At 40.8% G+C, this 15,649-nt stretch overlaps 1 protein-coding gene across 1 annotated transcript in view; it reads right to left on the reverse strand.

Moving 5' to 3' along the window:
* The window catches only part of sez6b (seizure related 6 homolog b), a 592,309-nt gene that overhangs the window by 282,453 nt on the left and 294,207 nt on the right, over window positions 1-15,649 (reverse strand). Inside the window, 3 exon segments of the mRNA XM_051930231.1 lie at window positions 6,712-6,770; window positions 6,773-6,847; window positions 12,548-13,126. Coding sequence (XP_051786191.1) covers window positions 6,712-6,770; window positions 6,773-6,847; window positions 12,548-13,126 — 713 coding nt within the window.

Consider the following 15,649-nt stretch of genomic DNA (forward strand, 5'->3'; position numbering starts at 1 on the left):
CTGTTTTCATTGCAAACTTTATAGCTATGCAATAGTTACTATGGCTGCAAAGTGTATTCAACCAACTCTACCAACATTTCTTAGTTCGTTATAATTAACTGCTGTGAGGATTGCCGGCTTCCCAGTCCGGCCCTCACCCCAGGCCGCTAGGAGGAGCCCTCCGGACAGCATATTCAGTGCCCCGAGTTCCAGCAGGGCCTCATGGACTTTGTAGTGTTGTGGACACAGCCCTGCTGGATACCTTGGGGGCCGCCAGGAGTCGCTGTAGGGGGGCTAGTGGGACTCTTGTATGTCCTATAACCCGGGAGTGCGTCAGCATCACGTGTCCGAAGAAACGACGTGCTCCCGGGGTGAAGAAAAGGACTGTTTGCCCTGACCCGGAAGGAAAACGGACTGGTGGGTTTGGCCAGGAACCATTTCCGGGTCAGGGTGTATAAAAGGACTGAGGGAAGCCCAGAACACTGAGCTGAGCTGGGAGGTAGGGTGGCGAAGTGTCTGGGCGAGGAGGTATTGGTATTGTAAGAGTTTATTGAGTATATGAGTAGTGTGGTGTGTGGAGTGCTTTGTGCACAGTATAATAATAAAAAGAAGATTTATTATACTTTCACCTCATGTCTCGAGTGGTACCTGAGGGTTCAAGAGGTGGACAAAAGCCTTAACTGCTACACTGCATTGGAACAAGGAGTCACAAAAGTGGTGAGAACAGGATGTGAAGCCTTCAAAAGACCTTCACAGGCCAGCCCAGAAGAGGCTCACTCATGCTAGCTAGTCCCCCAGCTGCAACCTGCAGGCGTCAGCCTAGACACGCCTATAAGTGGGGAAGTAGCCTTAAATGTTAAAACAATGCAATAAAGTACAAAATTTCACAAAACGTTTTACAAGGAAGAGAAACCATTAAAAGTCTTGTAACCAAAAGGGCAGTGAGAATCTTGATATAGGAAATGAGTTTTTGAAAGAAGGCAAAAAACAGGCAAATACAACAAAAAATGTTCAAAAGAGCAGAAAGGAGTTGACCAAAAGGTGATCCAAAGCTAAAAAGTTCCAAAAAACTATTTGAAGAGCACAATGCAGAGACAGAAGCAAAAGATCCAAAAGAAACAGCAATATTTACAATTAAAATCCTTACTAATTCATTGAACCACTATTGAACCCTTCTCTTTGGCCAACACATAAAGCCAGAGAAGAGACCAGGCAACAGTGACATCAGGGTGGCCCTGTCTCCTGGGTCTCCTACCAAAGATAGCAGCATATTTAAAGAGGTACAACACAAATAACAAATAAGAAGTGAATTTGACAGAAATAACATAAAATATGAAAAATTCTTCTTTCGGCTGCTCTCATTAGGGGTTGCCACAGAAGATCATCTTCTTCCATATCTTTCTGTCCTCTGCATCTTGTTCTGTTACACCCATCACCTGCATGTCCTCTATCATCATATCAATAAACCTTCTCTTAGGCCTTCCTTTTTTCTACTTGCCTGGCAGCTCTAAACGTAACATCCTTCTCCCAATATACTCATCATCTCTCCTCTGCACATGTCCAAACCGATGCAATCTTGCCTCTCTGATTTTGTCTCCCAACCGTCCAACTTGAGCTGACCCTCTAATGTACTCATTTCTAATCCTGTCCATCCCTGTCACACCCAGTGCAAATCTTAGCATCCATAACTCTGCTACCTCCAGCTCTGTCACCTGCTTTCTGGTCAGTGCCATCATCTCTGTTCCCATATAACATAGCTGGTCTCACTACCGTCCTGTAGACCTTCCCTTTCACTCTTGCTGATAACCATCTGTCACAAATCACTCCTGACACTCTTCTCCACCCATTCCACCCCTGCCTGCACTCTCTTTTTCATCTCTCTTACACAATCCCAGTTACTTTGTGCTGTTGATCCTAAGTATTTAAACTCATCCACCTTCGCCAACTCTACTCCATGCATCCTCACCATTCCACTGACCTCCCTCTCATTTACACACATGTATTCAGTCTTGTTCCTACTGACCTTCATTGCTCTCCTCTCTAGAGAATATCTCCACCTTTCCAGGGTCACCTCAACCTGCTCACTACTATCGCTACAGATCACAATGTCATCCTCAAACATCATAGTCCACATGGACTCCTGTCTAATCTTATCTGTCAACCTGTCTATCACCAATGCAAATAACAAAGGGCTCAGAGCCGATCCCTGATGTAATCCCACCTCCACCTTGAATGCATCCGTCACTACTACCACAGACCTCACCACTGTCACGCTTCCCTCATACATATCCTGTACAACTCTTACGTACTTCTCTGCCACTCCTGACTTCCTCATACAATACCACAGCTCCTCTTGAGGCACCCTGTCATATGCTTTCTCCACCTCCACAAAGACGCAATGCAACTCCTTCTGGCCATAAAGTAAAATATGAAAAATAATAATTCACAATGAATAAAGACAACATTAAAACAGAGAATAAATACAAGCCATAGGAAAATACCTGACTGTAACATAACAAAAATGGGCTACAAAGGTGTTGCAGTTGTTAGGGCTGCTACATTATGGGTTCTGCAACTTGTTTCAGGAACAATTGGGTTGAAACCAGGCATATTTGATTTTGGCAATGAATATGGATCTTGGAAAGTGGAACATAGCCTATGTAGACTGGTAGGCGCCAGACCTCATACAGGAGGATGAAACACACATGCTAGATGTAGCTAGACTCAGTTCTACACACAGCATTAACTCTAAAAATTATTGGGAACAGACTTAAAAATGCCTGAAATAATTTGAAAAGGAAAGGATCAGGAGACAAAAAGGGGGATGAAAGGGCCAGGCAAAGTCAGAAAAGGAATAGTTTAGAAACCAGGAAAGACTAACAAAGCTGGAAAAATACTGTTTTCAGGATCAAAAAAAGAACTGTTTACAGAGCAGAGCAGAATTCAGTTACCAAATTAACCAAGAAAAGATCTTAACCAAAATATTCTGAAACTTACAAAAAAGGTTTATTTTTGAAATTTCAAAACTAAGACAGTTTAAATATTGTGCCACTATCCTAAATAGTCCCCAAATGATGATTTCACATACTGTATTGATGTCAATCACAAGTTTGCAAACAACAATGGACTTACAACAAAAGCCACGAACATCAGAAAGTACAGTAAAATGGCAGTGCAGGTGGTAATATGGCTCACAAAATTGTGAGTATGTGATAATGATAATACAAAAAAATCTAACTGTAACAAAAAAGTTGTGTAGAAAGTACACAATAAAAACAAAAAAAATACTGCATGGCAAATATCTTCATTGTGTTCAGCCATTTTAGAGATTATGGTTTCTGTGCCTCCATTAGTATTGTTCACTGACACTGTAGTCCTACGTTGAGATTTCAATGCTCACATGAGTGTATGATTGAGAGGAATGGCTTTCCTACTAGATCTGTGTGCCAGTCATTAATTGTCCATGATGAGCATCATGTTTGAATTCAAAGTTGCTGGAAAGTGCACATGTAACAGAGTACTTAGAGACCAAAGGTCAGTGACTGACTTTGTTGTCACGTCATCTGATCGGAGGCCATATGTTCTGGATACTCATGTAAAGAGAGGTGCCAAACTATCAACTGATCGCCACGTGGTGGGAAGCTGACTGCTCAGGAAGAAGGAGTACCCATTGGACAGACCTATGAGTCCCAAACAGGGTGTAAGGGTGTGCTGGTAATGACTATCCCCATCACCCTAAACTGGACGACCAGGGTATAAATGGAAAGTTTTCTTATCTCTGCTAATCTAGAAATCACATATTGAGCTTGTGACCACACTAAAAAGATCACTCCTTTTTACTATGAGTGGCCTGCTAGATCATGACACAGAGTTCTGCTAAGTTTCATGCCTCAGTGCAGAAGCATGAAAATAAAGAAGTCAGACTATTAATGAAGTCCAATCTGGAATGAGTCTTTGATGAAGGGATTAGTAACAATCCAGGCCTGCAGATCTCTGTGCCCCCCTATGAATCAAGATGAGGAGCCCTGAAGCACACTAGGAAATGAGAAATTTCCATAGTATGTGTCACATCACATCTCCTCTGAAGTCTATGCACACACTGTAATCAGACTGTGTCCTGCCTCGATAAACAAAACATGAAGAGTCTTACAGCAATGCAGCAGACCATCACTTGGAGGTGACTTTCATAGTCACCCATTCAAAATGAAGTACAGATAAATGTGATGCTACTCAACCCAAATACCCCCCTTTTCATCCTCCCTATCTGCTTCAAAAGGTAGGATATCATCACCATAAAATGCAATTAATTACAATTTTGGCCTTTATGTTCCCATTCAATTAGTCTTTTTAGCTAATTCAGGTAAAATCTAAGCTCTCATTTAATTAGATAAAGAGTTGCTTTAAGGCATTTCAAGGAAGAGAGTTAAAAAGCATTTGTACACAAACAAAAGCAGCAGACAGCTAATCTATGCACAATTAATTATGTGACACGTGAGGCAGGATCCCTAAGTCTCAAACACTTTGCCTAATTAAAACAGAGGAGAAATATTTTGACCTCTGCTGCGTGGTTACCAAAGCAGGAGGCACTAAGGAAAATCCCATGTGGCTTGCGAATTCTTCTTGGCTTAAAACATTTGCCAGTCGCTCCTTTGGCTTGGAGGTGCACACTTCTTCAAGAACGCTACAAATAGTCCAGCATCGAAGGTCATTTGATAGTCTGTGACAAGCATGACCTTCTGTAAAAGAAACGCTTGTACAGTATGTCTGTGTACACACTCAGTTAAAACTGAAAAGGGAGTCCAGTGCTGCACATGGAGGCTTGTTTTAGTTTGTGGTCACTAAAACTAAAATGAGTTGGTTGAAGACATTCGTCTGTTTTCTGACTCCGCTTTCCAACATAGGTTTATATGGAGCTATGAAATGACCATCCCAGCAATCAAATAACTGATTCCATATGCACTACCCTACCCCTCTGACAGCAGTTACTTAATAGTGGTTAGTGTTGCAGCCACTCACATCTAGACCTAAGTTTGATTCCTAGCGTATGTCCATTTGGAGGTTACGTGCTCTGCTTGAATGGAATGGCAGACAATCATATTCACATAGCCATGCTTGGCCACTCCAGACCTTCCTTATGATTGTCTTTGGGGCATTGTAGGAAATTAGGAAACATGAACAAACTCCAACAGACTCAGGGAGAATGTCCAAGCTCAACAGTTAGAGATTCCAACTCCAGATGACAAGTTGCCCATGCTATGAGGCATCAGAAGAAGCCATTATGCCACCAGTGTTTATACTTTTAAAGTGCACCACTTTCCAGAGGTGTTGCTTCTAATACACTATCTAATGTTCTTTTCTTCCTGAACTGGTTCTCAAACTGTTCCTTCTATTAAAAAACTCACAAGCCCAAATGGAATGTTGGATTTACTTGAACTTTTAAACTTAATTTCATTCTGGAGTCGAGATGAGGGTGTCATTGGCAGGGGTGGTCAGCACCTTAGAAAGGCTAAGACTCGTGTTGAAAGCTTATTGTCCATGATTGCATTCATTTTTTTCTGTGTGTTCTCCACCTGATAGTATGGAAAAGTCCTGCTGACTCAGAGAGAAGCTGAACACAATGGAACCGTCATCATAAGAAGCCGGGGAGACTTTGGATGGAGGCTGAGATGGATCCTTATTTAAAGGTTTCAGGGCTGTGTAAGATCAGTATTTCATAAGAGGCCAGAATGCACATTTTCTGTTTGCCTGTGCTGTGCTGCATTTTAATGATCTGTTCATATTTTCATTATTCCAACAGCAAGTTATTTTTAACTTAAATTTTTATATGACTCAGATTGCTGAATAGATCACACAACACAAAGCCATCAATGAGCATAGTTAGTCAACCACACAGAAGTTAGCAAGTTATAAATATACAACACACGCTGTGACTGAATGTACCCAACTGTGCACTTCAGCAACCAATCAGGAAGAGCATGAGGGGGCTCACAAGTGGCAAGGGGACTGAGCCACTCACTTCCTTATAGAAATTAAGTGAGTGATACTGAGATGAAAAAAAGAAATGCCTATGGCTGCCAAATCATGTCAAAGAAAGACTAAAAGGATAACAGTGAAACGGTAACCATATGTCCATTTTCAAATCCTGCTTTTTCTTTTGCAGGAACATCAGAAAGCAATTGCCAATCAGGCATAAAGCAAAAAACAGTTCTGGCCAATTTGGGGCCTCCAATGAACCAAATATGGTTTATAGAAGGAAAGCCTATGCACACTTGAGCCTCAGTTACATTTACGAGTTTTCCTCTTGGCGACTCTGGCCTCTGCCACCCCAAAATAAATTGAACTGCTTCAGCTTCAGCTGTCCTATTGACTGGGATAACATTATTTGGATTTGGTGTTCCTTCCTGTCTCCCTTGCTGCCTTGTGTCCTATGCTGCATGGCTAGGTTGCAGCTGTGCTGCGTGCCCCTCTAATGCATAAAACTGGATGGATGGATGGATGGATGGATAAATTAGCCCACCATCAATTACAAAGAATAGACTCTCCTAATAAGAGTACAGCTGCATGGGGAGCTAGGCTGTGTTTCATTCCCTGAGCACCCATTCCTAGCTATTCCTCCCTTTCTTATCCCCACATCCTCATCAAGCTGCCTTTCAAAAAAAAAAGTTGATATTTATCTTTTCTTTTTCTTATCAATGAAAGACATTAGGAGTCCAGAGACAGAAATGTGCTGACCTGAATTTCCACTCCAAAGCCCATGTAGACTGTGACCGCGCTGACGCAGTCCAAGCTGTTGTAGTACTGAGAAGGCTGGTGAATTTCGGTGATTCGATGTAACCCTGGAGGCCTGTGAAATTGAGCTACAAGGGAGCTGAAAAGGAAAACCGACAATAGCATTAAGTAAGCACAACCTCTTGTCCTAAAATCTGATACCACATTATATAAATATGGGTTTTGTTTTCTGGATATCTAGGACATCTGTGCAGGCAAAGGGTTCCATATAAAGCAACACTTTGCAATTACAGCAGACATGAACATAAAACCAGGCCTACACCTTAAGACAGACTGAATGGCATCCCACATCTTGAAGCTTCCCTCTTGAATAATGTTCAATTTGTCTCTGTGCCCATGTCAATAACCTTTCAGCCACCTTAAATAGTGGCCTGGTGTCTGTGCTAATATGAAATTTACATTTTGACATCCTAGGGTTAAGAAAGGTTTCTTTCACATAATAGTCAATTTTATGTTGTTACTCCTGTCATGCAGCACAGAGGCACAGTGAAAAGTACTGCTTGGTCTCAGATTCAGGCATCATAGGTTTGAATCCCACACGCACATCATTTTACTTGTTCTTAATATGACTTTCCTACAGGTACTCCAGGCTTTCACCCACTTCCCCAAAGATATGCATTATTTGATGTTAAGAATGATATCTCTCAGGAATCAATGCTAGCACTTTGACTCTTTTAATATACAAAAACAAACAGGAATATAAAAAAACAGCTGGTTGGTTAAGTTTGCAGATGATGTCAAACTAGGTGGAATGGCAGATAATGTAGAATCAGCGAAATTGTTACAGGGTGACTTGGACAGCATACAGACTTGGGCAGATGAAATTTAATGTTACTAAATGTAAAGTATTACATACAATACAATACAATTTATTTTTTGTATAGCCCAAAATCACCCAAGAATTGTGGCAATTGGCTTTAACAGGCCCTGCCTTTTGACAGCCCCGGCCCCAGCCTTGACTCTCTAAGAAGACAAGGAAAAAAACCTAAAAAAAAAAACCCTTGAAGGGAAAAAAATGGAAGAAACCTTGGGAAAGTAAATTCAAAGAGAGACCCCTTTTCAGGTAGGCTGGGCGTGCAGTGGGTGTCAAAAAAGGGGTAATTACAATGTAATGCACAGAACAGAACACGAGTAATCCTCCGTACAGTATAATAGTGCAATAGAAATATTACAAGTACAAAGCTGAATTTAACAGTAGATGATATCACATAATACGATTTGGATTTGTTTACAGTCTTGGAGACCTTGGCCATCAAGCTGCCTCCCCCATTGGCCATTTCATAGCTGAGACAGCGCTGGGCCACCTAATCCGATGAAAGGACCCTTCTACCCGACGATTCCTGTGATCCTCCATCAGAGATGACTTTGCTTTAGGCAGGGAAAACAACTTGGCAGGTGGGCAAATTTTAGATTTAAATACAAAATGGGAGATCTGAAAATTAAAAGTACACCTTATGAGAAAGACCTGGGAGTCACTGTGGACTTATCAATATCTACATCAAGACAAGGCTAATAGAGTAGGCTAGTTTTGGTCTCCATACTACAAAAAATAAGTCCAAAGAAGAGCAACTAGTTTGACTCCAGAACTGAGAGGGGTTATGAATTATGGGGACAGATTGAACAAGTTCAACCTTTTCATTCTGAGCAAATGGAGATTAATTAAGAGGTGACACAATTCAAATTTTTTAAATGATGGAGGAAATTAGTATAGTGCATCAAGGTTGTCACTTTAAAATGAATTCCTCAATAAGAACACATGAATACCTTTGAAAACTTGTTAAGGGTAAGTACAGTATCACACAGATGTTAGGAAGCTTCTCTTTACATGAAGAACCGTAGACATAGGGAATAAATTACCAAGTAGTGTGATAGAGAGATTTCGATTTAAGATTATTTTAGACAATCTAGGTTAATAGAATGAATTAGCTTTGTTAAGCTGAAAGGTCTAATCTCTTCAAAATTTTTCAAAAGTTCTAATGTTAGTTGGTTGTGTGGGTGTGTGCATAAGATGCCACTTCTTTGAACGACTGCCCTGTCTGGGGCTACTGTTCCCACCTTGCACCCAGTGCTTCCTGTATTCAGACCCTGGACTGGATTAGGTGGGTTTGAGACAGTATGTGTGTGTACATCTTTTATGCTTCCTTTATGATATAATGTAATTCCTAAAGTGTTTATAATGAAGTATGTAGACTATACTATAATATAAATTATATTTGAAGAACTGTATAAAGAACTTATAAAGCATTGTTAAAGCATAGTGGAACTCACTATATAAAGTATAAGTAAAATGCTGTAAAATACTTCATTACAACAACACCACATTGTTAGACTAACTCAGTCCATCTTAGGGTTGCAGGACCTGAAGCTTTCATCAGTAGCATGGGGGTTTGGGATTTTGGTCCAATCCATCATAGTGTAATCATTACCAATCTGTACTTTTGTCTGCTTTTTGTTCCACTCACCACTTGATGGGGCAGAGTGGTGGCTCTGAGGCTAGTGATCTCTGCCAGCATTTGGAAGGTTGGCAGTTTAAATCCCATAAACGCCAGAGGTGACTCTTCTCTGTTGGGCCCTTAACCTGTAATTGCTCCGTCTTGTGTATGACATTAATCTGCATCCAGCCCTGCAAGTAGCTCCTCTAACTTACAGGGAAAATTTGGAGGTTGGTGGCAGGACTGGCACTCCAGCCACTGTAAAAAAAAATTCACACTGTTCAGTGTGGTCCTGAGGTGTCACCCATTGCACGGCTGCATGCAGATCTCAATCTGGGTGGCTCGCTGTGTGGTGGGTGCGGCAATGCACTGTAATCATCGCATGCGCCCAACCTCTCTCTCTCACCACTTGATCAAAGTTTTGTGCAGCGACCTGTGATGTTGTAATAAAACTGCCTACACAGTCCACTGGACACTCTATGACAAAGTTTAAAAACAAAAGGAACTACTTGGTGATCTTTTGTCGTTGGAACCCCTGCAGCTTTTGTGGATTAAGGAATAAGGATTCTACTGTGTTTATTACTTATATATCTGTGTTATCTAGGTTTGTATTGATTTATTCTTACTTTTGGAATCTTATTTATTCATTCATTTGTTCATCTTTCCTTGCAACTTTAACTTTGACATCTTTAGCTCCATTTTTTATGAAAATGAGCTTTGGAAATAAATGTTGTAAACTTTTACTATAATTGTGGTGAAAAGCACAATACACACTTAAACATATTCTGAAAGGCACTATAGTTAAAGATGTACAGTATTGAAAAGTACTATATAAAGTGTATTTAAAGAAGTATGAGAAAGGTGCCATATAACGTCTACTGCATAGAGAAAGGTAATATATGTATAATTGTACAAAATACTTCATAAAGTTTACTTAAAAGTATAGTGAAAGCCAAGACTTAAAGTATAGTTAAAGCACATTGAAAAGCACTATACCATATATACTCGTGGATAAGTTCTCCTGTGGATAAGTCAGGACTTAATTTTACAGTATAATTTATGGTATTTTATAATGTTGGTTGTATAAGTCGAATGCGGAAAACTCTAGCTATTGGTCCAAAAGATTATGATATGCTAACGCCCACCCGAGAGAGTAACCACGGAGCACACTGCCTTTTTTTTCTATGTGGGTGCAGCAATGTGCTGTGTCAGCACGTGCTCCAAACCACTCTCTATCCCTCTCTATTGTGCCTACATGACCACACGATAATAATACCCGAACTATGCCGAAGCAATGTTTGCACTGATTTGTGTTTTTTGTATCTCACACCCTCATACACTTTTATCGTAAGAGCATCCCTTATTTACGATGGAGCGTTCGATCAGAAAAAAATATGAAGCTGGTTTTAAATTAAACATCGTTGAAGTAGTGATAGAAATTGGTAACTGCGTTGCTACAACATAATTCGTGTCTGAGAAACTGATGTGAGATTGGAGGAGACAAGAAGATGTAAAAAAAAATAATAATAATAAGTGTCGCATTTGTCGTATAAGTCGGGGTGTGATTTTATGATCGATTTTTCGGGTTTCAAGACCCGACTTATACGTGAGTATATATGGTAGTTACCGTTATAGTGAAAGGCAATATTATTAAAGTGAAAAGCACATTATATAGTGTAGATAGTTATTGTCAAAAGCATAATATAAAGAATAACTAGTTACTATATGCAGAATACTGTGCAAAGTATACGTTGTAGTTAAAGTATAGTGACAGGAACTATAACTAAAAAAACATGGTGTGAAGGACAGCTGGGTCCCATGCCCAGCAGGGACGCCCCTGCTACACCTGTTCCAGGGGAGCCACCATGGGCAGCTCAATACCTCTCCTGGGACGCTTGGTGGCAGCCTCCCTGGCGGATGGTGATCCCCCAGCCTAGCGCATAGCTCCAGGGGAGATGGAGTCCTCCACAGCCTGGTTGGGGGCTCGGATGGGCCGCTAGGGGGGAGCTGCATGGAGTCTGCAGCCCGGCTGGTCGCATCTTCAGCCCCACCCGGAAGTGCAATAAGAACCAGGTGGTCAAGCACCTGGAATGCTTCCGGGTGGGTTATAAAAAGGGTCAGCCACCACCACTCAGAAAGCCAGGGTCGGGAGGAGGAGGACTATGCTTGCGGAGGAGTGGTGGGAGAGGAGAAAAGATTGTTGTTGTGTGGAAAAGAGTGCTTTTGGGACTGTGTATTGCCTGTGGGTCACGGGGAAGACGTGCGCCCACGGGTGAAGAAGAAAAATAAAAAGTCCTTGTTTTATACGTGCCTCTGTGTCCTTCTGTGCCGGGTCAGGTGCCTATATAGCACCTTTTCTACAATGGCTAAAGGCAGTGTAAATGGAACAACTACTTATAGTGAAAGGTACTACTGTATATAAAGTGTGTAGGTAAAGCCATAGTAAAAGGCACTTCTCAGGGACTTCAATCGACAAATCTGATTATAAATATTAACTTACCATTATGAACTTCTGGGACTAGTATCAGAAACCTTAAATGTTCCTCTGAGGTCCCTAAATTGACAATTACACTTATCTCGAGGCCCGCTTCAAGCCTCCTCTGTAAGTTCTCATTCTCTCTCTGTCTCAATATTCAATGTAACATTATAGATGTTCGCAACAGAGGCTCCACGTGCCCCTACTTTTGTTAAGGCCTGAAGCTACCACCTAGTTTCTGATCTTGCCTCAGATTTGATGCCATTACAACTGTCACCATCAATCCCTTATTATTACTTTATTTCACACCCTTTGATTAGGTGAGAAGCTCGGCAGAGGTGGTATGTTCATCTAGCGGGGATGCCCCTGGGTGCATTCTATGAGATTATCCTACTTGCAAGAAAAGAAGCAAATGCAAGAAGTGCTGGGGACAAAGAATTCTGGTCAGCCGTGCTTGGCTTGCTAACACTATGGTCGTCACCAAGATGAAAGAACTGAAAATGGGACGAAATTCCTTTATCTGTGGCTGCTTGCACATTCCGAGGCCCTCTTTTGCTACACCTTATCTTTGCAGATCTCACGGAGTGTCACTAGAGACCCCCCCAACGTCTCCTCTCAAGACTCCAATCTGTTTTGCATTTTAATATTAAATAATCATTATAGCTCTCTGCTCTTTTGTAGTCTTCTCCTCAATATTCTGATCCATCTCTTATTATAAATTAAACTGTCATGAATTTCCATTCCCTACTCTTTATTAAAGTTTCAATCTGTTCTGTCTTTTAGATCTTTCTATCAGCCAGTAGACATCTCGTGGCTCTTTATGCTTATTGTCTGTCAGTGTGTATGTTCCTACGCTCGTGCCCGCTCTTACCATGTGAAGGCGCTGTTGTGATGATGGTGGTTGTGATGATAGTTGAGGTGGTTGTCCCTTCATCAGTGTCTCCCACAGTCACAGTTTCTCTTACAGGCTTTGAACTCTTTCCTATGTTGGGCTCTTCTGGTTCAGTAGATGACCTTGTGGAGTATGTGGGCTCACTCCTTCTGGTGGACGCTATGGTAGACATGGCACGACTGTCAAAAAGAGGCAGCTGTCCAGAAGTCACAAAGGGCTCTCTGGTTATCTGGACTCTTTCATCTTCTGATGCAGGACCTGTTGATGTTGCTGAAATAACAGGTTTTGAAGGAGGCGTGGTGCTTGAGACAGAGTCAACAAAGATCAGCGACTCTTCATGGGCCAGTTTACTGGCATGCATTGCCACTGGTGGTGTCTCCGTATCTTCTGAGTCAAAGTCTTTTCTTGGCAAGCTCTCGTGAATAAAAGGGTGGTGATTGGGAAAGTGGATAGGTGGGGCAGTTGTCACAAGTCGGATTTCCCACTCTGGATTTTGTGTCGTTGCTGCTCTCTCTGATCCCTTGCGGCTTATGGAGTTGATGTTCTCAGCGTAGAGATCTGATAAAGAAGAAGGAAAGAGAGAACGATGTAAGTGTTGTAAAGTTTATTCTGAACAGCATGTGTCCAAAAGGACCTTTTACAGTTTATATATATTTCATTGTTGGAGAATATGAGGGAGAAGTCAAAAGAATAGTCATTTGTCAAGTCTACACATGCAAAGATCAAAAGCACAGATCACCAAAACGTTACCACAGACCACCAAAATGATTAGCACAGATTTCCAAAGCTAGTAATCCAAAAGGAAACAAACGCCAAACCCCTGCCACTGATCTCTTTGCCTCTCCCTAATAAGCACAAGTCTTTGTTTGCTTTAAGGATCTTCACTTCATAGTTCAGTCAAACCACTAAGAGTAGCGTCATTGCCACCATCTTTTACTGGGAGTGTATAATGATATCACAGGTAACCAACCATGTAACCAGCAACAATGCTTTTCTAAGTTAGGGTTTCGAAGAGAGAATGGCTAAAAAATCAGGAGAGAAATTAGATGAAATTAAAGTCTAAAACACCGATCCTTATACCATCACAATGATGACATGACTTCCAATTGTCACAAAGTAGCAAAAGGGGTAGCAACCACCTACACTCAAGGTGACACCCAAAGGAAAGGAAAATGGCATTGCATACAGACGTGAAATAATTGTACAACTTTCAAAACAACTTTGAATCAATAAACCAAATAAAGAAATGAATTCACATGTTCCCAATTTAGGGCGGGAAAGAAAAAAGCAAGAAAATATGTGAAGCCAAACTCAAGAAAAGTTAAAAATCTGTTCCAGATTATAACAAACAGAGGTAGTTGCTACAAACATTATGGCAGTGAACACAGAAAAATGGCAACATGTTAATGTAAACAACAACAGTAACAATCAAAACACAAGTAACAATACTAATGTAAAAAAGACACAATAGGACAATGTCAAATATGTTCTGAACAGTAAGTGGGCACAATGTCCGAGTGGAAAAGGACACATGTGGGCAGCACACTACTTGTTAAACAGAAAGAGCAGCACAAGAACATTTAAGAAATGGAAAGAAAATGCATGGAGGAGGAGATTGTGAACATTGTGATTTGGCATGCTTTATGAAACGTCTTATTACTGAAATGTAATTGAAGGTATGGAGATATTGTTCAAAATTTTCCTGAAAGCAATTCTACAAAATCCAAGAGTTGTTTTTTTGTAACTTCTTTAAGGGTTTTTACAATGCAGCTAATACCTTGTCCTGATCCAACACTTTTTTTGACTTTTTTGACCCTGTGTAGTCCTGAGTCTTAGCGTTAGTACAACTCTTTCTTATTATCTACAGGCTTAGCTAGTTAGGCCATTTCACCCAAGGATGTGGCTTCCTGCTGTGTCCTACTTATCAGATGTGGCCACTATTTACTCCTCAATTACTTGAGGTTTGAGACTGAACAAATGAAAAGGTGTGCCCTGAAACAGTACTGTGGCCAAACATTGCTTTGTGCCCCCGAGCCTTCAGTCTGCTCACGATTTGCTGTTTCGCACTGACCTTCTCCTCCAATGTTCAGAGGTCTAGTTGTTGCTTTGTTCTTGAATTTTGCCTAGATGTTCTATTTTTAATTTATAACTCTACTGATCTCATTTTCTGAGTTTTTATTCCTTAACACATATTAAAACAATCCAGAGACTTATTTCTGAGTTTGGCTTTAACCATTACCCTCTCATTTCCTTTGTTTTTTTTTTTTTTTGTTTTAATCCATAATATAGCTAATGCATTAAGGGCCAGTGGGGCAAATGTTGTGCAAAATAAGTAGCTTCCTTCAGTAATTAAACTTATTATTAAAATGTTTATAACAACCTTCAGCTTTGCCTTCTAAGTAATTTTTTTCGCCAATTTTCTATCATATGCTCAATATAATTGCTTATCTAGAAAAATATTGCCTTTTTAGTTTGTGAAATTGTTTTTGTGCCGTGTGCTACATGCCTGTTTCCAGCTGAGGGGGCTGGACAGTTGGTGTTTTCAGTTCCCTTGGGTGTAACCATGTGCAAAATTACCTTTTCAGATTAGAGAAGGGGCTTGAAGGTATCGGGTGTATTAAAATGCAGACTGATGGTTGCCTATTTTTAATTTGACTATTTGCACTTCCAGATTAACCTTTTCCATGCAACACATACTAGCGAAGAGGTATAAGAAATCTGGTTCCATTTGCTCCCTTAAAGTTCCACAGTCAGGAATGCATTGGTCACAAAACATTACGCTAGCTCTTGATTTTCACCCACCACTGAGGAGGACCACAGAAAATTTGAGTAAGCCACTAAGGAAGCCTAAATATGCTCTTTCCGTTTTGTGGAAAAGAATCCAGCAGTAAGATGCTCCTGCAGAATACTGGTGTAGAAAGAACATGTATATATGTAGAAAACTGAAGATTGTTTTTCAATAGTTTGCTTGCCTCGCACAGACCAGCAAACACCTGGCGGTAGTGTAGTTAGCTGTGTGTAGTTCAGGTCATGCACAAGCATTATTCACATATTCTTTCCTTGTTATCATGACTTATTGTT

Source organism: Erpetoichthys calabaricus, chromosome 8 (genome assembly GCF_900747795.2).
Source record: "Erpetoichthys calabaricus chromosome 8, fErpCal1.3, whole genome shotgun sequence".
NCBI classification, from domain to species: Eukaryota; Metazoa; Chordata; class Cladistia; order Polypteriformes; family Polypteridae; genus Erpetoichthys; species Erpetoichthys calabaricus.